The sequence below is a fragment of the Erithacus rubecula genome, assembly GCF_903797595.1.
Source record: "Erithacus rubecula genome assembly, chromosome: 4".
Taxonomy (NCBI): Eukaryota; Metazoa; Chordata; class Aves; order Passeriformes; family Muscicapidae; genus Erithacus; species Erithacus rubecula.
In genome coordinates, this window is record NC_136686.1 from 41525526 (window position 1) to 41551340 (window position 25815).

Sequence of the window (25815 nt, forward strand, 5' to 3'; positions counted from 1 at the left end):
TCATATGGGCTTCAGCAACAGCTTTGTTCTAAGTTTGATATCCAGTATTTTGTGTACCCATAGCTTTGTAATTAGGGGTGTAGTTTGTCTTTGCTTCTAAGGAATTTGTCATATGACTGTTTTAATTCATCAGTGGAAAAAACACAGTAATTACTTTTCTTTTCAAATCAAATTTAGCTGTGTAACTCAATTATGTTATTCATAGTTGTCAACCTGCCAGTGAAAAACCTCCTTGTAGGCTATAAAGCCTTTTTTGAGGGGCAGTGTTTGAACAGAGCTGAAACCTCAGAATGTTCCATGGGCTTTAGGAAAGCAAAGCAAAACAACACATCCTTGCTGTGTTTTGTAGGTGTCATGGCAGGAATAGAAAGACCACCTTTCTAGTCATCCCTCGGAAAGCACTTATTTTTTCAGCTGTTGTTTATATTCATTTGAATCCTCCTTAGGATGTAATCATTTTAAACAGATCACTTTGAAGGGTGAGTGAGGCTGGGGGGCAGGGAGGAAGAACCCTGTAGTTTTAAAATGCAAACCAAATTACACTTGAACAGGAGAGGAAGAAGAACTCCTAAACAAGCAATTGTTAAAATAGTTCTTCAGATAGCCTGCTGTTAAGATAGGCTGGAGTAGAAACCTTGTTCTCACCAACCCCACAGTATTTGTGATGTGGCTCTATTTATATGTGCTGTATCATCAGTCATTTCATAGCCAGCTTCACATTTGCTCTGTAGGACCAATTTTCTTTTAAAGTGAATTATGTCCTTTGAGCTGTCCTAATCCCAGTTCATTGAGGTTTGTGGACCCTGCTTTGAACATTTCTAATCACCTTAGCTGGGGAGGAGAACCCTGATTGTAAAGTCGCATTTTACATTTGGAGGTAAGATGCATTTTTCTTTTATTCTCTATCAGCCAAACTTTCAAACTGGCCTGTATGACTGGAAAGTGGGCCTGTGGGTTTGTGGTTTCCTCTTCTTGGAGCTGGTGTGTGTGCTTTCTGAAATGGATCAGTCTCTGCAGAAAAAGCAGCCTTGTCTCTCTCATCAGTGCCTTGTCTTCCTTAGGAATTAGACAATGCTCCTACACTTACCTACCTTTGCTATGCTTAAGATCCTGGCACTGCCCAGTGCTGCTTTGTTCATTGTGGGAGTAGGATGTCCCCTTAGTGTTCAAAATACTCAGAAAAGTTAATAACTCATCATACAATCAGATTTTGGGTTGTTTCATTGTCTTTCAAGAGAAGTTGGAGAAGTTAATCTTTGATCTTGTGGAAAGAGGGTTCTGAACAATTAATATGAAATTACCTGGTGTGCTTGTAAGTGTTGGGTATTGTGAGAACAAGGGAGGAATACACTCTGCTCAAGTGCCCAGGCACTGCCAGAGCTGTCTCTTGCATAAATTATGTTTCAAATCTGCTTCCTGTGGAATGTAGTTGAGGTCGTGCTGCCTAATGAAATATTGTCAAAGATGTTTAACCTACTGACTCCTTTTATTCCTGGGATATTGGGCAGGAGTCAGTTCTTGAAAAGGGACCATTTGACAAATACAGGTTCTTGCAATGCCCTAAGAATTCGAAATACCAGCTTAGGTCTCAGTGAGTGGCGCATTTATTGCAAACCAGGCATCCTCCCCTTTCTAAATGGAAAAGGTAAAATAGTTCATCTGCTGCTAAGTCACCTTGGAAGGAATTCAGCTTCTCAGTGACATTCCTAGTGACTTTATATTTAAGAATTACTTGGATATAAATGATGAGTGACACCAGGTGCCAAACTGAGCATCCCTATCCATCAGCACAACGAACACTGTTGCCTTTTTTTCATAGCGTGATTTCCTAACTGCATCACATTATTCCTCTGTCCCTCCTTCCTTGCACCCCAGTTTTATGCAAGCAGTAACAAAAATTTACCTGATGCATTGACTTTACTTCCACCATTAAGTGGGAAGGGGAAACAGTTCTGTATTCCTTGTCTTATCATTTGTTTCTGAGTGCAGCTAACTCAAGGGATACATTATGTACCAGGAAGCCTGTCTGTTTTACATATATAGGATTGAGCTTTTAGGATTGAGTTTGATTATACCTACCTTCCTTGAGAAAGGTTGTAATATGGCAATGTTAAGCTCAGAAGCTGTTGTGCTAACCTTTAGTTGTTCAACTTGAGTAGAATTTCAGACATATGCCTGACAGCTCACCAGCTTTCCAGAAATAGCCTGTTCTCAGAGGGGAAGTTGGCAGGTTTGCTTGCCCCATCAAATATGAAATTAATCTTCTATTACAGTGCAGCTGTGAAGTGTGCTGGCATCTTAGCAGTGCACCAAAAATAGTATGTCTGTTTTTAAACCAGAAGTTTTTGAAGTAAAGTGAAACAACTTAATTTTTTGGAGCACTAGTCCAGTGGAAGAGTTAAGTAATCCCATCTCTTTTTAAGGGCTGTGGGAATGTATAGACATTGAAAATTGGGCTAGATAAGACTGTATACTGGATATTATAATTTCTGAGAGCTTGTAGCTTTTGGATGCATATGGCCACTTTTTATGGAGCAGGTTTGGGTTTATGAGCTGAATTATCAGCACCAGGCACTAACCAGTGCCTCATGCTTGAGGAAAAGCTCCTGTTGAGTAACCCGCAGAATATTTACATGAACAGTCTTAAATCTTCCACCTGTGATCTAAGGGGAACTTAATTTCTCTAAAATAGTTGTGATGAGATGGAAATGTAACATATGACCCACCAGAAGTTTTTAGATTGCTCTTCTCATTTTCACCAGCAAGGGGTTTATGTCAAGGAGATTAAAATTTTCTACAGCTCTGATGTAGCACTGACAAAATTGGTTCTGTCCAAATGTCCTCAAACAGGGAAGGCACAGCTCATGCATGACGTGGCACTGTAAAAGCAAGCTTGTCCCTACCCCAAGTGGTCAAGATACCTGTTGTTTTAGGACAAATCCTCTGTGTATTTCATTGAATACCTTGTATGAATTTCCTAAGAACTTCTGCTAGAATTAATACAAGACATATATATCTTCTTAAGCTTTTTACTGCAGACTGCTATGGATCTTGGTGAGAGCCTTCTTCACCAGTTGTGAGTCAAGACAATCTCACTGATATTAAGCTTTGCAGGCTTCATGAATCAACAAAATCATCTCCCTATAGGGTTTTAAATTGACAGAACAATCATGATGCATTTTACAGAGACTAATCTGACATAAGTGGATTTCAGATATTTAACAGGACCAACGCCCTTCCGCTCCCATACAGCTCAACCAAATTTCTCAGAGGAATCCAGCAGATGCTTGCTGCTTGTGCCTGCCTTGTGAACAACAGGATGCTACTTGAACAACCATCTTACCCCAGTAATTTCTTTAGCTTTTGACAAGTGTTTGTCATGTCTTTTGTTTTAGTAGGTTAGTGGTAGTAATGACTTCAGGAAGAGCTTGTGTCATTCCTGTTGTTAGTGTCTGCTCAATGAGTCTTTCCTAGATTTAAGCAAATATATGTCCTGTGATGTGAAACAAGCAGAACTGTAAAAGGTGACAAGTGATAATATTGAAATACATGGTGGTTGCTAAAAGTGGTAATCTGTCCTAGGTTTCCAGGGTTTTTTTTCTTCAATAGTTTCATTTTTATAACTTTTTTTTTTTAATTGTTTGGAGCAAGTGTCAATGAAGCTTCACTAATTTATTGTTCTGGGCAGCACAAGGAATACTAAACTGTTGTAAGATCATTTACACTGATAATTGGTTGTTCCTGTTAAAATCTATTAAAGCTCTATTAATCTTTTTCTCCAGATCACTGCTTGATGAGCTGCAGCTGAAATATTTAACACTTCACACTTATGCCATTGGAGATGGAGCCCAAAGCCAATAACCTCGTTTATGGGTGTCAGCGGAGCTCAACCTCTGATGATGACTCTGGCTGTGCCTTGGAGGAATATGCCTGGGTCCCCCCAGGCCTCAGACCAGAGCAGGTACCAACCATCTTTCTGCATTTTAAAAATAAGCCTCGTGAGGACTGTCTGAGGGAATGATATGCTGCCTCTAAAAGTCTAATTAAATTCTTATAATGTATAAAACTTTTAATTCATGTAGAACTTTTCACTTCTTTTTTGTTTCCTGTCCAGTGAGGCTGTGTGTAGGGAGCTTAAAGTTCTCAGCCTTAAGGAGTTTTATGTTCCTAAAAAGTTCCTAGTCAAGGTTTTTCAAAAAGTATGTGCTGCAGAGGTATGTATTGCCAAGTAAAAGCAGCATAGAAATTTCTTTTTGAAATAAGTTATTAGGTTAAATTAAAGCTCATGGCATACCTCATGACATTGTGCTCCCTGGCCAAGTATTTCATTGCACTTGTATGACTCTTTAAATAATTAGGGATTTGACATTTAGAACATGGATGGTTCGGCAGTGCATATAAACCAAAGTGTTCAGTCATTGTGACAGGTAATAATGTATTTTGCGCCTGTTTAAATAGTTGTATGGCTGCCATTTGTTCATGCCAGCAGTTCTCTTGTTGGTGTCTGGAGCTGACACTTGTGGGTTGGTTGGGCTGTCCTTTTCCCCCCTCTCTTCAGTCCCCTTTTTTTGTGTAACATCACATGGCAGTGGGAATAAAAGTGAAATTATTGATGACCATGTTGCTGTTGGAATTGCAGAATGAATTGCTAATGATATTCATTCATTCACTTATGATATTGCAACTGTGCTGAAGCTGTGTACTCAGTAATACTCAGAACTCAAGACTTTAGTGTTAAATGGCCAGGGTGGCTTTGCAACATCTGTTAAAGGAGGCAGAGCAATCCTGCCAAGCTTATTCAGTCCATAGTTTAAAAAAGTGCAGATGTCTCTTTTTTGCAATGCAGAGATTTTCTTAATCATGAGTAAAGTAACAAGTCAGCAGGAATGGCAAATAACAGGCTATTTTTAGGCCAACTCTTTTTATCACTTGCTTAAGCATCTATAAGAATCCTGATGAATCAGACCTTAAGGCAAAGGGTGAGCTAACATTCTGCCAGAACAATTAAATGCCCTAAAATATCCTCATAATCCCAACTAGCCCAAACTCACCAAAGATGGGAGGGTTTTTCCCCCAGAAGGATTACTTATTTTGAGAACAGTGCAATAAGCTTGAGAAAAGGGCATAAACTATTTTTAAAACTTCACATCTTGCTGCATGTTATCTTTTTCTGGAGCATCCTGAAATATAGTCAGTAGCAAGTGGGCTTACAGTAGACTTCAGTTGTTTAAATTTTGGTTAAATGAAGACCAAATCATGTTTTGTATAACCTGTCTCACAATTTTGACTGCTTCCTGATTTAAGTGACTGATTGATGCCTTTTTTTAAACTGTCTTGCACAGTAATAAGCTGTTGACCTGAGCATTATTTAAATCTGTATGGCAAGTAATATTTTTGACAATAGTCAGCTCTTACAGCCTCAGGCCTCGTGACAAGCTGGAAACTGCATAGGAAAAACAATAAATCTGTAGCTGTTCCACAAAAATATTTTTTGCCATTGGGCTTTGTCGTAGTGTTCATTACAGCTTTCCTGTCATAATACTCTTCTGAAAAGAAAAAGGAAAAAAAAAAAAAAAAAAGAGTGAGGACTGATACAAAAACATTCATCCCGTGAAAATTTCCTGGTTAATTTGCATCTGATTGAAATGTGGCTGGATCCAGCCTCCTCCCAAGGGAAGGATGTTTCCACCTTCTTACCAAAGCCCACATGGAAGCAATGAAAGCTGATGCTTTGGGTGAACCTGATCAGCAGGAGACTACAAAACAGCTTTTGTCTCAACAATGTGTAAAATGCAGAGAGCAAATTAAATTTGTTTATATAGTGGCTGTTTTCTGGAAACCTTCATGCCTTGTGTGGTAAATTGCAGAGGGAAACTTAGAATTTCCATGGAGTTGTTGACCAGCCCTGAAGGGGGTGGGAATAATGAGAACATTAAATGTGCATAATTTATGATACCCCCCTAATTGTCGCTGCAAATTGCATTCCAGAAAAGCAATTCAGCAGCTGGGTGCTAGTTTTATCAGAGAATTCAGGTTTGCTGAGCTGGTTCATCTGGGTCTTGTATTTTCAGCACAAACCCTGTCACAGTCTAATGTAGCGTGACCTCTTCTTCCTTCGTAAATGAGACCTGGGATAAAACAGTAGCCAAAGGACACTGGCAGTGCTTGGGGCCTGGGTGTCCCTGGGTCTGAACTCTGCATTTCTCCTGCTCAGGTCCAGCTGTATTTTGCCTGCTTGCCAGAGGAGAAGGTCCCTTATGTTAACAGCCCTGGAGAGAAGCACCGGATTAAACAACTTCTCTATCAGCTGCCACCCCATGATAACGAGGTAAATACAGAATTTAGGATGAACTGTCTGGGCTTGGGTCTCCCTGGTTGCTTTTCTGTGGAGAATTACCTGCCTGTGTATTTATTACAAGCACAAACCATGGCCTGCAGTGGCATCTGAGCTATAAAGCAGCACGGTGTGTACACTGAGTCCATTGTTCAGCTGTCCACTTGGCTTGTGTGCAGATAAGAGCTGTCTGGAAGGACACTGCCTTTGCTTGTTAGGGAGGCTGGTGTCACTGCAATAAACTTAACACAAGTTAGTTTTATAGTGTTTGCAGCCACCCACCAATTACCAGGAACCTACAAATTCCTGGAATTGCATTGTGGCGCACAAAAAGGATGCTTTGTGATAGTAAAAGGCTTGCATCTCAGTTATGCAGTGTAATTTCGAGTAGAAGTGGAAATAACAAACAAGCTCTTTGTAAGGAAAGGGGCGGGGGTGTCAGTACTTAAGGTCTTGTGTATGCTGCAACACTTAGTCGTGGGCACTTAACCATAAATCTAAAGGACAACTTATGGCTGGTTTAGGTTCATTCCGTTACTTTAGGTTCGCAGCAGATTATGGGTTAGCTTCTAAAAATCTTTTTCTTCTAAAAATCTTTTTCTTGCCTAAACAACTCCTCAGTTTAGCCTGGTGGGTTTTTCCTCTAATGAAAAAAAATCTCCCTCCATACTAGTTTTGTGTTAATGCCATATTACCTAAATATTAAGATCGTAGAGAAGGCAAGCAGGAAAAGATTAATGATGACTGGCAGCATGCCTGATGAATGCCTTGCATATACATGTGCAATTACTCATCTGTTACATTAAAAGCTCAGTCTCTAATACGTTTTCCTGTGTTTTCCCTGGAAGGTGAGATACTGCCAGTCGTTAAGTGAAGAGGAAAAGAAGGAGCTGCAGATGTTCAGTTCCCAGCGCAAAAAGGAGGCGCTGGGACGAGGCACTATTAAACTGCTCTCCAGAGCAGTGCTGCACGCCGTCTGTGAGCAGGTAACACACTGCTGCCAAAGCTAGCTGCAGGGCTGGATAATGCAAAACTACAGTATCTCAGTATTCAAATTTAAACTTACCTCTGTCTCTGTCTGAAAATAACAACAGCAAAAGATTATTTTTGAAACTGCATGGAAGAAGAAAGGAAGTAGTGCTTGCTTAAGCAAAATGCAACCTTTGATAGTACTGGGAATGAGTTGAGTCTTTGATATATTTCCTACTCAATAAAAAACCCTAATGCTGACTCGTGCTAAAATAATGACAATAAAAAGCAGACATACTTTAAAATTATATTTTGTAGAAAATAAACTTATATTCACAGAAGAGATGTAGTTCATCTAGACCAAAACTAAGCATATTTTTTCCTCTTGTCAGAATTTTGGAATAAAATCTCATATTGGGTTTGGTGATTTAACTCAGTCTAAATGCAGTAAGATAGTTTTGGATGGCAAGTGTGTTCACTTTCTGGGTTTGTTCCTAGTGTGGTACAAAAATAAACGGCGGTGAAGTTGCAGTTTTTGCCTCAAGAGCTGGGCCTGGTGTGTGCTGGCATCCCTCCTGTTTTGTGTGCTTCACATGCAACGAGCTTCTTGTGGACCTTATCTACTTCTACCAAGATGGAAAAATTCACTGTGGCAGACACCACGCTGAACTTCTCAAACCTCGATGTTCAGCCTGCGATGAGGTAAATAATTCATATTTTACAGCCAAGCCACAGTCCTATTGTTCTGTTGACAAACTGCATCATTTTGGAATTTCCTAACTCCAGATGTGGTCACTTAGGAAGTCAGGATTTCACTGCATAGATATGTTTGAAAGCTGAGGGGTATTTAATTTCTTGTCAAACTGGAAATATTACAAGCAATAAGAAGCTATTTAGAAAACAAACAACTGTTTGTGTTTAAAATTGAACATTCTTAAATATTACAAAATATCCTTATAGAAGCTTCTTTAATGGTTGAGTTCCTAGGTTCCTTTATTTTTTGGCTTTAAAATGTACTGTTTTTCTTTATTTTTGTTGTGGGAGATTGTTGTTTCTACCTTGTATTCAAAAGGGAGCAAAATAAAAATAAATTTTGGGTGTGAACTGCAGAGTTAGGGTATTTTTTTATGCTCTAACTCCCAAGGTGAGCTTTTTTCCACTTAACTAAAAGTGTCCTTTTTATCTCTGAAAAGATAATTTTTGCTGATGAATGTACAGAAGCTGAAGGTCGCCACTGGCACATGAAACACTTCTGTTGCCTCGAGTGTGAAACAATCCTGGGTGGACAGAGGTACATCATGAAGGACGGGCGGCCGTTCTGCTGTAACTGTTTTGAATCCCTCTATGCAGAATACTGTGAGACCTGTGGGGAACACATCGGTAAGTGTGTCCTTTTCAAGCACTAAACTTACAAATTAAGGGAAAGCCAATTTATGAAATGATTTCACATTCCAGTAGTGTGGATTCTGCAAGTAATTTTTTAGAGACCCAGAGCATTGCTTTTTCTCTCTTTCCAGGTGTTGACCATGCTCAGATGACCTATGATGGACAGCACTGGCACGCCACAGAAACTTGCTTTTCTTGTGCTCAGTGCAAGACCTCTTTGCTTGGCTGCCCTTTCCTTCCAAAGCAAGGGCAGATTTACTGTTCCAAGAGCTGCAGCCTGGGAGAGGATGTTCATGCCTCCGACTCTTCTGATTCCGCGTTTCAGTCTGCTCGATCCAGAGATTCCAGGAGGAGTGTCCGCATGGGGAAGAGCAGCCGCTCGGCCGACCAGTGCCGCCAGTCTCTGCTCCTGTCACCAGCCCTCAACTACAAATTCCCTGGCCTTTCAGACAATGCTGATGACACTCTTTCTCGTAAGCTGGATGATTTAAGCCTTTCAAGGGAAGAGGCAGGCTTTGTTAATGAAGACTTCTGGAAAGGAAGAGTAGAGCAAGAAATGCCTGAAGACCCTGAAGAGTGGGCTGAACATGAAGACTACATGACTCAACTTCTTCTGAAGTTTGGTGATAAAAGCCTCTTCCAGCAACCCACTGAAGTGGACATTAGATCAAGTGAACACTGGATTTCTGATAGCATGGTCAAGAGCAAGTTGGACTTGAAAAAAAATAATCCAAGCCTAGCAAGTAAGAAGTATCAGTCAGACATGTACTGGGCCCAGTCTCAAGATGGTTTGGGAGACTCTGCATATGGCAGCCATCCAGGCCCTGCCAGCAGCAGGAAAATCCAGGAGCTGGACATGGAACATGGGGCCTCAGGATACAAACATGATCAAACACCATGGTATGGAGGTTCACTGGAATGTTTGTCTGACCTGAAACAGCAAGAACAAAGTGTTCGAGACTCAATGGATTCCTTGGCTTTGTCTAACATAACAGGTAATGGGGAAATAAATGAATGGCTTTGATGGAGAGGTCAACAAAAGCATGTGTGTTGGAGTATTTTGAAGGAAAATTTAGTATCAAGAGATGTATGTAAATAAGCAGCAGCTTTTATCAAGCACATAATCCTTTATAGGATATGTTTCTGCTCCTTAAATCCTATTAGATTATTGTCCTTTCCTTTTGAATTCTGAACACAAACCACTGCTTTAAGCAAATGACTATTTGTCCATACCTTATGTATAAGAAGTTGCATTATATATTAGGATGATATTAAAGATAATCTACAAAACACTTCAGATAACTTCCTGATTTGCTAGTAAAAATATGTAGAAAATCTGAAAATATGGTAAACTTGTTAGCCTTAGGCAATTAGGTTTATGAGGTTATTTTTTCCCCCTGGACTGAAGGGAAACTGATATTCCACTTTTGTGAACCTCCTCATCAAATGTGACTGAAGTTACCCAAAGGGATACAGTGTGTGCTAACCTTCCTGTCCTATTTCTGTACAAAAAAGTCTAAACCTGGCAGTTAAGACTCATTTCAAAAGTTGTTCCATCCTCTTTTCCCTTTCCTTTCCCTTTCCTCCTGTTACCCAAATTACTGCAGCTGCTTGTCCAGCTGAGGCCCAACCCCAGGCTGGGTGCATTTGCCCAGCAGCAGTGAAGAGCTGAGATGGGGAGCTTGGTTCACGGGGCACGGGAGGAGGAGGCTGCAGGTATTGCACCTGGGACCATCCCAGGGCATGTGATGCTGTCATTGTGGGAATGAAGGGTCAGTGGACACAAAGGTGGAGGGCAGTAGGCCAGCTTCCTTTAGGTCATTTTTTGAGAGTAAGGATCCTTCTGTGCAAGGCAGTAAGCTTGGCTTCCCTGTTGCAACTGCTGGAACATGAATTTGGCAATACCAGAAATGTGAAATATTTTAGCCTTCAGAATGGCAAGAACAGACTGCAGAATAATTTTAAGCAATCCTTTTTTCTTAAAAGGCATACCTATATGTATGTTTCAAAATTTTCCACCCATTGAACTTCTGCTCTTGATGTCCTCATGATAGTTAATTCTTTGGTCATCAGAGCTAATACTTAAATGTTTTAAGTCAAAACAAAGCTTATTCAACTATGAAGAGAGTCTTTTTTGGTAATAGTTAAAAAAACACCACTAGATGACAAGAAATGCTTCATATTTTGTTACAGTACTTTTCTCTTTGGTACTCCTCTCATTTTCTTTTTCCTCCTTTCTCCATTCCCGCCACAGGGGCTTCAATGGATGGAGAAGGCAAGCCACGGCCATCTCTCTACTCTTTGCAAACTTTCCAGGAACTGGAGGTGGAGGACTGTGAGAAGATGAGCAACATGGGAACTCTGAATTCTTCAATGCTCCATCGGAGCACTGAGTCCTTGAAGAGTCTGAGCTCAGAGTTGTGTCAGGAAAAAGTATTGCCCGAGGAAAAGCCAGTGCATGTGCCTGTACTGAGACGATCTAAATCCCAGTCTAGACCACAACAAGTGAAGTTTTCAGATGATGTTATTGATAATGGAAGTTATGAGAATCTTGAAATACGTCAGCCTCCAATGAGTGAAAGGACTCGTAGGCGTGTTTACCATTTTGAAGAGCGTGGAAATCGGCCTTCTCACCATCGCAGAAGAAGCAGGAAGTCTCGTTCAGATAATGCACTTAACCTGGCCACAGAAAGAAGATGCTCTCCAAGAGAGAGATTTCGTTATTACTCCCCTCAGGATCATGAAAAGTTTATTCAGAATAGAAGCTCACGTGAGCTTCGGGCCTATATTCAGAATGCGGAGCTGTACGGACAATATGCCCATAGCAGATCTGACTATGCACTGCGGAATCAGGTGGTTGATAAGTTTTTTGGGTTGTATGGTGAGGAAGATGATTCCTGGTGTTCAACTTCATCCTCATCATCTGATTCTGAAGAGGAAGGATATTTTCTAGGACAGCCAATTCCACAGCCACGGCCATTGAGATATCCATACTATACAGATGATCTTTCTGGTCCAACTACTGCATTATCTAGTTCTCAGTTTGGACAGAGGACAACCAAATCAAAGAAGAAGAGGGGACACAAAGGGAAAAATTGCATTATATCTTAATTATTTACTAGTATTTCTTCATTGGGAGGTCCAGTCAATTCTGTAGCTACAGTTTGAACCACATCTTTTTATATTAATAATTGTACTTAGGCAAGTTGCTAAAGTTAATAATGCTTTGCCACTGTAAATGATAAACGTGCCAGAGTTCACATTGTAAAAGTAACATTCAGAAATGTCACCAGGCCAAGTGATCTGCTCAGATACTGCTAGGTTTACATACTGTGTTTCAGCTGTCAAAATACTATTACTGCAGTTCTTAATACAGATTTTTTGTAGATATTTCATTTTATGCTCATTATTCACCTACGTTGAATTGTCTGAGAGAGAGGATTCGACAAAGATGAACAAATAAAAATGTCAGTCCTGTGCTGTAGCTATAGACACACAGGGTGATCTTTGACTTCCTCTCGCTGTCAAGAAAAAGAAGGCTCTATACTGTGCCCTTTCTTCATTGATAAAGCTCACTCTTCCTCTTCAAGTTTCCATTCAAAAACTGGATTATTTTTATTTGGGAAAATGTTCCTTAAGAAAGCAAAAATCACGTGGGAGCTGAAATGCTTGAAGCCTTGATGTATCCTAAAGCAGCAGGTGAATGTTTTGTACATTTAACTTTCATGGTTTTTCCTCTACAATTTTTTGAGAAAGTGTGAGGTGGCTGGTTTTGGTTTGGGGGTTTTTTCATGCCTGTTTAAAGGAAGATATTAATTCAGTTTCTGTAATTGGACTTACCAATGAGTGGTGATGTTTTTTCTGCCATGCCCCCCACCCCTCAGTAGTGTGAGGGGTACAGCTGCTGGAGTCCTTTGCTCAGGCATGTAACTCCACTTAAGTCAATGGCTCTACTTACGTAACAAATATTTTCATATGGGCTTAAAGGATTAGGCTCCAGAATTGTGTCTTTTCACATGCATTATCCAGGTTTTAAAGTGTATTAGCTGCAATTCTAAGACAAAAAAAGTTGATATTTATAATGTAGTATTTCATAGGCTTAAATGTATTCATAATTTAACAGTGCAAATACTAATGTACATATTGTACAGTTAAAATTTTAAAATCTGAGTATTTTTATATCCCTGAATTTGAAGAAGTTTGTTACAATATCAAACTAGATTTGTTAGGGGTTTAACAGCAGTGTTATGAATGAAATATTGCTTGTATTTTAGTCAGGGGGTTTAAGTTGAAAAATGTTCAGTGCAAAACAGCTTAATTTTGTCTACTAGGTATTAAAAGCTCTATATGCATGGTGGGGCTATGTAAATACTCTCTACGGCCCTCTTAATCTTGCAAGTATTATTTATGGGTCAAGCAAAATGTAAACTATATAAATGTAAAAACCACACAAGCTTGGAATATATCATTACAACCAGTATGCAACTCCTGTGGATGTGGATTTTTTTTTTTATTATTGTTCCCCCTCCTTCCCCAAAAATAATTTCTGAAGTTTGCTTACCTAAAGGAAGAGAGATACTGAGTGGTTCTAGAAGGCAAGCTGGCAAAAACTGTAAAGTAGGAGGTAATCACAGTAGTTGCCTTGAACTTAGATATGGATATTCAAATAGCTGTTTCAAGTTATAATAAACTTCCACTGTTTTAAATACATGGCAGGAATTTCTTAACAGTGATATCCACTAATGAAGATGGCAAATGCTAAAGCCATTGGCTTTCTGACCACCTGAAGAAAGGAAACTAATGAAATAATAGATGCTTCTTACCTAAAAAGCCTGTCAAATGGAACTAAGCTTGCCCTTCTTGAGGACAGAGAAGTATGGAAACAAAAGCAGCTAGAAGGGAGGGAATGAACACAAGAACTGATTTACACCAAAGAAAATCAGGTTATTGCTAAGGGTAATCAGACTAGCAGTTGCTTGCTTGCATTTTTCAGGGTAAAATGAGCAGCAGATCCTTTTTGGCAGAGGCGCTCCTCACCCCACAAGTCACTTTGCTAGTACCCACAGGTCTTGTGGAGGTGAAAGATGATCAAAGCTGTGCCTGGTCCTCATGGGGTGCTTCCATCTGGCTGCTGCAGGGCTCAGGCACCTTTCTGAGAAGCAGCAGGGCTGGAGATGCTGATGTGTTTATGACCTTCCCCAGGATGCTCCAACCATGATTGGGAGCTTTTATTCTCACCTGCCTTTCCAAAAACAGGAAACCAGGATCCTCAGAAACAAAATGCTGTGCCAATAACTCTGTGTTCCATGTTGGACCAAGTAACTGTCTCATGGAGAAATGTCTCCACAAGCAGTTCTTCTGGTGCCACACCACCTCCTCAGATGCAGCAGATGTACTCTCCCAAACTGCAGTACCTTATGGAATATTAAGTTCTCCTAGATTGCTAACTGCTTCTTAATTAAAAAAAAAAAAACAAACTAGTTTAAAGATGACTATACAACTTTGTTTTCTTCAGCTTGACATAAACAATATCTTACTATTTTTGACAACTTTTTATGAGAAATATTTCTAATTTCTAGTAGTTCTCCACCTTGAAGAGAATGGTGGTATGGGATATAGTGTCTGTGACCAGCACAAGACTCAGAAACAGTCTCAAAAGCTCTAAAGTGTGGTTTGTGTTATTGGAAGTAGTGCCTGTATTCCTAGTGGAGCATATCCTGGTGGGCACCTAAGCATGACACAGCTGCTTACTCACTACCCCCCAGTGGGATGGAGGAGAGAAGAAAAATAAGAAAAATAAGGTAACTCATGGACTGAGTTAAATACCATTTAATAGATAAAAACAAACAAGCAAAAAAACCCAAACAGAAAACCCTGAAGTGATGCCAAAAAACCCACTAGCTCAGCAGTAGCAAATTAATACCCAGCCTGTCCTTGATCAGCAGCAGCCCTGGCAAACTCCTTGTCCCCATCCCTAGTTTTAGATGCCCTATCACCCGTGGTTATGTTCTCTCCCAACATCATGGGCACTGTCAGCCTCCTCACTGGTGGAATGGGCTGAGGGCAGAAAAGGCCTTGACTCTGGGTAAGCCTCTGCTCAGCAACAGCTAAAACACCCCAGTGTTATCACCATGTTTCCAGGAAAAACCTGAAGCACAAGCACCACTGCACCAGCCACTATGAAGAACATTTAACTCCATCCCAGCCACACCCAATACAACCTTCATGACAGTAAAAAGTACCAAGGCAAAACTTTATCCTCATCAAAATCGAAAATCTTGCAGACAAGAGGGGGACAAGGATTTGGTGCTTCTCTGATACCTGGCATTACCTCCTTTCATATTCACAGTGGTTTTGTTGATGATTTTCACTTTCACTGCTTACATTATCACTCAAAGCTGCCAACTCGCCCAAGTGAGGTTACAGAGGTAACCATTTCAGTCTTGGCAGACAGCACTGAATTTCCATACTTCTTCACTTTCCACCTCCTTTTTAATTTTCCAAGGATATCTGCAACATTAACAATTGCTAGGAGTAATTTCTGTTTTCAGGAGCTCAGAAGGGGACAAATCAAATTCCTCCATCACAGCACATCCTTTCCCCATTGGTTTTCCAGAGCCCCATTGAGGCAGACCACTAGACCAGGGACAATTTTTTTTACATGATGTGAAACTAATTCAAAATACATACTTGTAAAGCAAGCAAGACTAAAAGCCTTATTTCTTCCTTAAGTTAAGGGACTGCCATATCTTACTTATATCAAATGAAAGTATAAATCACAAAAGGTTAAATGTAAACATTCAACACAATGCCAAGTACTAGATGGAAAATCACTTGCTTATCACTTAGAATTATGAATTAAACCTTTCACAGAAATAGCACTTATAAAAAACTCAGAGGAATCCCTGGTTCACAAATAAAGTTTAATCAATTAAAAAAATAGTCAGATTAAGCAAATAATTAGACTCAGTGAATGGGGTTACCTCAGACTGGCAGCTGGTCACCAGTAGGACTCCACAGGGCTCAATTTTAGGGCCAGTGCTCTTTAATGGAGATAGGCAAGTCAAATGTACACTGAGTGAGTTTGCCCCCCAGCTCTTAGTCTGTTCAGATCTCTCTGCAGGACTTCTCTACTCTTGAGAGAGTCCACAGCTCCTTCAATTTAGTATAGTCAGCAATGACCAGCTGCATGAAGTTGATAACAACGGCAAGTGCCAGATTCCCCACCTGGGACAGGACAGTCCTGATTATCTGTAAAACCTGGGGAATGAGGAGTTGGATAGCAGCCCTGCAGAAAGATTTGGGGGTCCTGGCTGATGGCACATTATACAGGAACCTGGCAGCCAGGAGGGACAACCCTGTCCTGGGGTGCATCAGGCACAGCATCACAGCTAGGCAAGGGAGGAGATTGTCCTGCTCTGAGCTGGGACAGCCTCAGCTCCAGTGCTGGGGGCAGTTTTGGGCACCACAATATAAGAATATAAATCTGTGTGCCCAGAGCAGGGTGATCAAGGTGGTGAAAGGAGAAGCCTGGATGAGACTGAGGAGTGACCTCACTGCATTCTACAGTTTCCTCAAGGTGGGCAGCAGAAGGGCAGACAATGAATTCTCTCTGTGACCAGGACTCAGGGAAATGGAATGAAGCTGCATCAGGGGAAAATCAGACTGGACACAAGAGGGTGGTTAGTCACTAGAACAGGCTCCCTAGGGAAGTGGGACAGCCCTAAGCCTGCCAGAGGAGCATCTAAACAATGCTTCTAGTGGTTCTGTGAGGAGCAGGGAGTGGGACTCAAGCAACACTGCAGGTCTGTTCCAACTTGGGATTTTCAATGATTCTGTGACTGTAGACTTAGGTCTTACTTTACAGAAAAGCACTTGAAAACTTTTGGATACTTTAATAATAGTAAACTTAATCAGGCTTCTAAACAAAGGAAACTCCTAACAAACTGTAAAGTAACAATGGAGATATTTAATAAAAAATATATTACACAATTTTTAAAAATTTTTCCATCAGCATTTCTAACCCAAAGTAGAAACAATGTAACATCCTGAAGGCTCTCAGTCCAGTAGGCAAGTAGTGAAATGTTGTAGTTATGCATCTCACTACTGTGTCACAACAGCTTGCCTCTCTTCCCCTCTCTCCCTCCCCAAATTAGAATCCGTGAGCTGGTTCCCACTCACTGAGCAGCCCACACAATCCGAGGTGCTAACAAGGGTAGTTGTAGGTCATCTCCTTGGAGCAATGGAAACTCTTAGAAGACAAGAAAGGTAACACCAAAACCTCCCCTTACTGAGATGAGAACTAACCAGGCATCTCAGGAATCTGATGCAATACATATTTAATAAACCATACCAAGATTTGCCTGTGTAAGATGCTGTGATACATACAGTACCTTGCACATGCAAAATCATTGCTACTTCATTTGTATCTGCACACCATTCTGATGAAATCTGGAAATAGTGAGTTTAGTTATTAGTCCTTTTACAGAGTTTCCCATGTTCTAAATGCAAATGTATACACAACAATCATTCTTATACTTACCTCTTTATGATTATGACTCAAATTATCCCTTTCCTAAAATGTTCATATGAAACAAGTACCTCAATAAATGTATTTATCAGGATTCCACTGAGTCCTAAATGTTTTTCACTGGGAACCTCTTAGCTTTCCTCAACCACTGTTCCCCTGTTCCATCAGGTCAAAAATGGTGCCAGACACTAACCAGAATCAACTAGGTGTGAAATGACAGTGAATTTGAGGACTTAGGGATAAACTTTGTATTACACCTAATGCAAAGCAGCCTGAGTTTACTGGAGGGATGGTCCTGCTCACATTCCTTGCCCATCCTCAACACCTCAATTCCTGCTCCTTCTTGAAACTGGAAATAAAGATTACACACAGCCTCCTTATTGGTAAAACTGATAGATGAAAATGCTTGAGAAGTTGTAACTGGGGAGAGTGACAGTAGGAAAAGTGACCTTTTCCTGCCCAGTGGCTGCCTATAGCTACATTCTGTACTGTGTAGTCAAAAACAGCAAACAGTAACAAAAAACTGAATCCATCCTACATAATACTGCTTACTAGTAATGAGTCATGATATGGAAAACACCAAAATTTCAAAGGCATTTGTAAAACCTGCACTTCTTACATCAAGTGGTTAATTGCTCTGGTGGTCAGAGACTAGAGATAACCCCAAATTTTACAAATTCATCTGAACTTTAAAACTAAACCACAATAAACAATTTAGATCATAATTGTGACCAATTTTGCAAATTTTGTCTTCCTACAGTTTGTATGATAACAAGATATATTTGTGCATAACTTGAGGAATGAGAGTGGCTTCATGTAATTTTAATAAAAAATACAATGTTTCAAGTTACACTTATAAGCATCAAAACATAAATGTACAGACATCAGACTGACCATTTTTTCCAAAGTACCTGTGTAGGGTTTCAAAAATAGTTAATTGCTTTACAGCATTTTTGAAAACAACATCCCTTCAAAGGAATATATGTCAACAAGAACAGGTGGGATGAATACAATTGTGGAGAGCAGAGTGGAAAGGGAACAGCCACCTGAGCTATTTTACAAAGCAGCACGGGCCTTGGGCTCAACCCCCCAACAGGAGCTCCTCTTTACCTGCAAAAGCAGATTTATCTGCTATGCCAGACACAATGCAGAGGATGTAAAAGCATATTTCTGTCCTTAGTATGAGCCCTCCTTGAAGGGCTCTGCTACATCTTGGCTGGCAGCATCGTACTGAGCAATGAAATGTTTCAGTTCTTCAATGCATCGCTCACCTATTTCATGCAAATTCTGCCGCAGGGCAAACTGAATGGACTTCTCTAAAGAGGGATCTTTATCAATCAGCATCTTCACTACCATGCCAAAGGTTTCACAGTCCTGTCTGTAGACCTAGAAACAACACATTTTAGAAAATTATTAAATGCAAAAATCATTACATTAGCACACCAACAGACCTTATTGAGTTAGACCCAAGTGCAACAAAGGATATTGGATTTAACTTGAGTTCCAGCTGTAAACCTTACTGGCCATTTCCTCTCTTCTGGCCTGTGCTAATAAAAATGTAACTAGCTCAGCACTATCTGGATACCAAAAAAAAAAAAAATTATGGGATGAAAAAACATAACAGAGAAATGAAGTTCCCCTTGCAGCAATATTTAATAAGGAACAGTAGAGCAAAATACAAATGCTAAACCAGATTTTCTTTTCATTTCAATATATTTAAACTGTGAAATAACTAGCAATCTCAATTTTCATACAAAGCACCAATAATTCAGTTTGCAATATTTCCTAATACTTTAAATACAATTTGTGTTTAAATAACTGAAGTAACTTCATCAAATTTTGTTGGATATCTGTTTCTTGTAGAACTCCTTGGAAAGGATTACTTTAATTAGTTTGGATGCATTGGTGATTCAATCACTAAGGATTAAAGAAGTCCTGGCAGTTTAGCTGAACCCATCCGACCTTCTCCCACAAAGAATGAAGAGTTTCCAAGTCAGTCATGCACCACATTTGAGGTGAAGTAACTTTTCATTAGCACTGCAACTGCTTTTCAGCAACAAACATATGACCATGCTCTTATGCAGTTTCCAAAACAAGTCAGTGACATTCAATTTTTTTTCCAGATTCCAGCTAAATTTATTAATCTGAACATTCAGGAAAAAAGGAACTTCTCAAAGTCTTCCAACTGCCAGATGCAGCTCATTTTCAAAGCACTTAGACCAATTTCCATTTAGAAAACACATTAGCTTTTTGACTGAAGATAAGTAGGTTTTCTATCTCCATACATCTTTTTTTTGAGGAAAGAAAGCTAAAATGTTGATGTTCTTCCAAGTATGATTATCTTTTGGTATTGTCTGCTTGTCTTAGAACTTGTTTTTCACAGAGATGTGCAACTCTTTCCTTTTTATCTTTACTGTGCAGAGAAATGATACAACTGTATGTAAGTAATTCCCCTTCACTAAAAATGAAAGGAAAAAAACAAACAAAACACACCCATCCCTCCCCCAATGAAAACCCACCCTAAGAACCCATTCATAAGAACTACTTCGAGGTCAGCTCAAAGACCTGCATGTCAGAAAAAGCAGCAGAAAACCCCAACATTCTGTACAAAACTAAACTATTCTTAGAAACACAATGATTATCATGATACCTTTAATGAAGATAATTGTCAAATGCTTAATTGCACAGTCTAGGAAAACAGTTTAAGACCAGACCCACTTTTCAAACACTGGTTGGCAAATAAGAGAACCTTTTGTAAGGAACTAATTTTCAGTGGAGAGTATCAAGTCAAAAAGAAGAGTGTAGCCCAAACCAAACTTGAGCTAAATATTTTAAGTGTGGAAATGCACACAGTGTTTTTTCAGAGACAGGTTTGTTTCCTGCTTTGTAGTTCTTTGGTAGTAAATTAAGAGCACAAAACCCAGAAACTGAGCTCATGCTCCACAGCAAGTAAAACATGGTAAAAGAATTTCAAACGGAGAAAATCTATATTACTTTTTTTTTCTCTTCCCAAAGAAAAAGCTCAGAAAGAGCTGCATGGGGAGGCACCCAAGGTTACAATTGAAGGAAAAGCTCTACATTTCATGGATCTGCAAACTAAGGACAGACTTAATGCCATTAGGCAAACTAATGCTACCTGCTACTTCTCCCATACACCACAAAGAACTAACCCCAGATGAAATTCTCTGACTCCTAGCATTCACATACTAGCTTGATCTAAGCACATTTTTCTTCCAAACTTTCACAAAAGACTTGGAAGAGAATCAAGAGAGCCCTTGTCATTGCTGAATCTTAAGTCAGAAGTCACTTTGCTGTCACAACAATTTGAAAACTAAACACCTTTATCCAAGAGAAGAACGTTTTCAGTACTTGGTGACAAAAGACTTAAAAAATAGAATTTACCTAAATTAGGGGAAGAGGGCAAAGGTGGAGCAGGAAGGCACTTTTAACAACAGAAAACAAAGGAAACAGCTCAGGTCCTCTAACAATAATTGAGCAATTTTCTCTCAACAAGCTTTCTGCACCAGCTGCTAATTCTGATCCTCCTGGTACAATCTGCCTCCTTCACAATTGTACTGGTAAATCTATTTGTATAGCTGCAATGTAAATTGCATCACTGAGGTGCTCCCTTTTAAAATTACTTCCTCCAGATTAATGTGATTCAATGATTCAATTCTAAAACCAGATGCATCAGCACAACTGAAATAACTCTGAGCCACAGTCTTAAAGTGAAAACTTCATAAACCAGTTCATATGGCACAACTACCAACTTTCAGAGATATGTTACTATGCTTTATAAAAGGAAATGGAGATCATAAATTACAAAAATATCAATACAGAGTATTCCAATTAATTACAGCTTAATGGTACAATCAACGATTTGAAAAATTTGTGAAAGCACTGAAAGCTCTTGAAAGACAAGGAATGGCAGCATGACATTTAATATCTATCTTTAGACAGAATAAAAGGAGGCTATTTCTGAAAAATAAGATGAGAATCTGATGCTTGAGGTAGAAAGAAAACTGCAGAAAATATTCCAACTATGCAAAAAGAGCTCTGTTGTAGAAAAATACTTGAAGAACTTGTGACCCAACAACATATGAAAATAACCCTATCTTTAAAATTCCAGCTGATACTGATTTTGAGCTCAGACCATGGAAAGCTCATCTGTAAACATCTGGAACTAAAACCTGAAAATGATTCCATGTGTGGAGAAAGAAGAAATAACATTTTTTAAATGAAAAACAAGAAAGGGAATGATACCAATGACATGATTATTCTGTCTGACATATAAATCAGATAATCCTGAAAACAGCTAGAGCCACAGGGTGATCATTTACCAAGGCCCTAGCATACTTTCATTCTCTGACCTCAGCTACAGCACCAGCATAATGGAAAGAGCGTGTAAAACTTTAGTAAGCAGATGAAGTAGAAACAGCTGTTCTACTTCCAAATACATAAATATAATTTTATATACACACACTGTAGATATATATTTATATATACACACATATATATAGATTGATAGATAGATGCACTCTTGCTTCTCCCATGCATGAAAAGTATTTGAGCTAAATTCAAGTTCTTTGAAGTGTTTTCCAAAATCAGCACATCTGGCATCTGTGAGGTCACAGGATCACAAATATGCATACTTTTATATTATTCTCGAGGAATTTTAGAATGTTATACGATAAGGGCATAGAGGCTCTGGCTGAGATCAGCCCTTTGCTGTGCCATTCTCTGTGTGAGTACTTGATGCAAATATAAAGCTGTGATGCATGCAATATGTTAGTGAACACACCTCATTTATTTGAGAAAGCTATACCAAAATTTGCACTTAGAACTGTTTAAATATAGCTAAAAGACATTTACTTCCCGACCTAGTTAGAGAAATGGAGGTATCAGTCACCCAAGTTGGAGGAAATCAAGCCCTAGAACTCCTCAGCAGAATTAAACTTCTGAGAACTCCCTCATCTACATCTATGCCAAGTTTTCACAGTGAACTTCAAAGTGCCATCAACACTGCCTTGAATTACAATGTATGACACTGACATGGAAAAAATTATGGATACCACGCACTCTCTTCTTCCAGCTCAGCTGTGGAATGTTAACCTCTGAACAGGAAGAAAGAGGAGCAGAAGCAAGTACATCCTGGAGACTGCTCATGTTTTTGACTGCTATATCCCTTTTTCAATGATAATCCAAAAATGGGCTTGGCTTAAACCAAAGAAAAACATATTGAATGGCTTTGCTGATGGGTGAAATTACACATGGCTAGGGAATACCTTGACAACATGCCTACTACTCACTGACAAAGTCCATATAATTTCCTGATTAGCACAGCACCATGTTTTTCTTCAAAACCATTCCAGAGTCACACATACACTTTGTGCAAAAGAGCTGTTGGACAACATAAACAGTAATGACAATGCAAACTAGAAATTTGGATGTCCTCCCCTGCAAGTAACTACAGGCTGTAGAAGAACCATAAGAGCAATCTTGCATATCTGGCCAGCTTTATTTCAACAGCAAGAGCAAATAGCAATATTCAAAGGAGATAAGGACAAGCCTTATTTCAACCCATGCACCAAGTTTCACCAGCTCAGCTCTACAGTCTGTCCAAAGAAAGCTTTTTTAACTTCTCAAAGTGACTCAGAACAGCTAAAACCACAGTATATATTCTAAACAGGTTTTGAGGAAAAGGGAAACACGAAGTCCTCTGATAATTGGAATGACTCTGGAAGACTGGTCCCACCAGGGTGCAAAAGTTAGTCTCTGTATCTCTCATGTCCACAGTTTGAAAAAAGTAGAACTGGGCAGCAAATGGGAGATGCAAATTTCTCCTGACTCAGAAAGGACTCAAATGAATCTCCACTTCTCATTTCTGGGAGAATTGTTCTAATGGATGTGCTTTATTTTATGTGCAGGTATTAAAACTTTCCTCTCTAAATAGTTTGGAATGAATATGACACTGTGGCAGTTGCTTTGAATGCACACCTGAAAGCCTCTTCAATAGAATTCATCCAGAGATTTGCATATGCCAGGCTTGAGCAGCTATATGCAGGAGATGGGCAAACTCCAGTGCAGAAGGGGATACTTCTGCTCATAAAGACAAGCAGGACTAGCAAACATGATAATGACCACATCCATTAGGTGGATATGATGATTTAGGAAGTGAAATTGCTGCCCATGATTTAATCTGTATTTTCCAACACCTTGCTATTTTTCCTCATAACCTTTTCTGGATTTTTTGGAGTATTTTTAGCATTCCATACATTTCAGGATTCATCCAACACTCTCTCGCCTCCACCAGAACTCCTTCAGAGCAGCATGATGCAGGTCTGGACTCTCTGAGCAGCTCTGCACCACAGCCTGTGCCTGTGAGTCAGTACTCATCTGCAGAGATGCCTGTTCTCAGCTCCTCATCCAAAGGCCAAAGACCCCCAAGGCTCAGGTAACACAGGGGAAGGAGCCAGGGTTGTGCCTCACAAGCCACGTTAAATAGCCTGCAACCTTTAGATACTAACTCACCTTGAGAAGACCCAACATGCCCAGCAATCACAATCCTGCATCTGTGATTCACTCAAGCACTCATTTAATACACTATCTTTCAGAAGACAGAAGCTTTTCACTTACTAAGGGCATATTTCCCACAAGTATCTAATATTCCATGCAAGGAGGAAAGAAGCAACATGCTGACTGGTATTTGTCTGATTTCTCACTGAAAGGCAGAGCATCAAGGTGCAGAGCACAAGTACAGCACCAGTTTGAAAGCCATACAGTGTCCATTCCAGATACTCCATGAGCAAACTGCTGGGAATTTCCCTCCCTTCAGTGATGCCCCAGGGGCCCCTACACCAGTCAGAGATAAGAGCTTTTGTTCCCTCACCTAAACTATGATAGCTGGTTTGGTATAGCCCTCTGGTGGTATAAACCAGCTTCTTATTTCCCCTCCTCAGCAGACCTAAAATAAGTCTGACAAACCACTCTTTCTATTAACCAAGCCATGTCTGTGCAAGGTTTTCCCAGTATGGGTGAGACAGACAATGAGGTATCTTTTTTCTTCTACTCCTAACTAAAAACAATACTGAATTTTTTTGAAATGTAGACCTAACTCTAGGCTGATTGCATATGCAGTCAAATATGCATTTTAATTGTGCATGTAATCTTAAGCAAATTGGAAAACTACTAAACACTGAATTGCCACTATCATGGCTTTTTCTTTGTCAATTGGCATCTTCTTTTAAAAGGAATTATCTCTCCCCAAATCTCTTATTTTTAATTTATTTTTTATGTTATCTTGGAATTTTTTTTAACCATGTAAATTAGATTTCATTAACTTACCCAAAATTTACTCTTCTAAACTAGAATAAGTTAATCCTCTATGAAAAGAGTCCACAGAAATTTTCATCTCTGCAATGGCAACGTAACTGCACTGTTATGTTTATGAGTACAAAATATAAGTTTATAGTTCCATAGTGCAAAGAATGCTCAGAACTGTCATTAAACCACTTGCAGACAATTTTCATCATCAAGACATTTAAAACCGATTTTCAACCGAGATGAACTATTTTTTATAGTCACATAAAACTAAACTAACACAGAACAAATTCAATGCTTGGTTATGAGAGTATACAGTTTACAATGGGGTACAATTTTTAATTATAAAATATCAAGAAGTGCACTCTATTCCTTTTTAAAAAACACACTAGCAATTTTGCCCTGTATCTATGTAATATTCTCTGCACCCATTAATCAATGTGTTTATAGACAAATTAGATACTTTTGAAATGCAAATTGGAGTAAACAAGTTATTTAATCTATTATGTAATAATGAACAATTTCCTGTTAATTTGCTTCTTACTGAAGATGTGCAAAACATTGAAGTTATTTGCACTTAAGTGCTATTCTGCCTCCCTTTCCAATGAAACTTTCAAGTTCCTTTCTAGGAACCTCAATAGATTTAATTAACTTTCAGAATGAACATTCACCATTTTTGGCATCTAAATATCTGACTGAAAAGTCTCCTGGAAGCCCCTTGTGTGGAAGAGATGTAGATAGAGCCCTCACTTTAAAAGAGATAGGAATTCAGATTTGAACTCCACTTTGTCCTCAAGCACAAGGACTGGGGGCATTTGGGGTCAGCAGGTGAGCACAGTCAGCAGGGGTAGGTGCTGGGAGCCACAGTGTTTCTGCTCACCTGGTTTACAGCACTTGGCTTCTAGGCCACAGCATCATTCATCCTTTTGACTGAACTAATCTGATAGAGGACATGCAGTCTAAAGCAATGCCACCACAAAGCTTCCCCCCCGCCCCCCTTAATTTAAAAGTAGAATTCTAGGAAGAAAAGAGAGGGAAAGTGCTCTGTAAAACTGAGGGTTGGGTGTCTGTGTCAACAGTGACCAACTCTGCTGAGTTTACAAACACATTTTCAAGGCTGAAAAGACTGAAGAGTCAGCTTGGGTCTTGAGACACAACCCATGTCTTTTACATGCACTGGGCAGAAAACACGAGGGCAGGTTTATTTACCTGTGTGAATCCATCCCCTCCAGTTTAAGCTCAAGACATCACCTAGACACGGCTTTGCTTCACTCCG

General features: G+C 39.6%; 3 protein-coding genes across 5 annotated transcripts in view; 2 read left to right on the forward strand and 1 right to left on the reverse strand.

The window, feature by feature from the left end:
• The window catches only part of PRICKLE1 (prickle planar cell polarity protein 1), a 64608-nt gene extending 51430 nt beyond the window's left edge, over positions 1 to 13178 (forward strand). For both annotated transcript variants that reach the window (XM_079303697.1, XM_079303698.1), the window contains exons 2-8: positions 3783 to 3961; positions 6215 to 6328; positions 7183 to 7320; positions 7802 to 8005; positions 8497 to 8683; positions 8821 to 9684; positions 10944 to 13178. In XM_079303697.1, the coding sequence (XP_079159823.1) occupies positions 3830 to 3961; positions 6215 to 6328; positions 7183 to 7320; positions 7802 to 8005; positions 8497 to 8683; positions 8821 to 9684; positions 10944 to 11800 (2496 nt within the window). In that variant the 5' untranslated portion in view covers positions 3783 to 3829 and the 3' untranslated portion in view covers positions 11801 to 13178. The remainder of the gene's footprint in view (positions 1 to 3782; positions 3962 to 6214; positions 6329 to 7182; positions 7321 to 7801; positions 8006 to 8496; positions 8684 to 8820; positions 9685 to 10943) is intronic.
• The window catches only part of GXYLT1 (glucoside xylosyltransferase 1), a 237383-nt gene that overhangs the window by 51530 nt on the left and 160038 nt on the right, over positions 1 to 25815 (forward strand). The gene's annotated exons all lie outside the window — the stretch shown is intronic.
• PPHLN1 (periphilin 1) overlaps positions 18021 to 25815 on the reverse strand; it is a 58904-nt gene continuing 51109 nt past the window's right edge. For both annotated transcript variants that reach the window (XM_079304702.1, XM_079304701.1), the window contains exon 10: positions 18021 to 18605. In XM_079304702.1, coding sequence (XP_079160828.1) covers positions 18396 to 18605 — 210 coding nt within the window. In that variant the 3' untranslated portion in view covers positions 18021 to 18395. The remainder of the gene's footprint in view (positions 18606 to 25815) is intronic.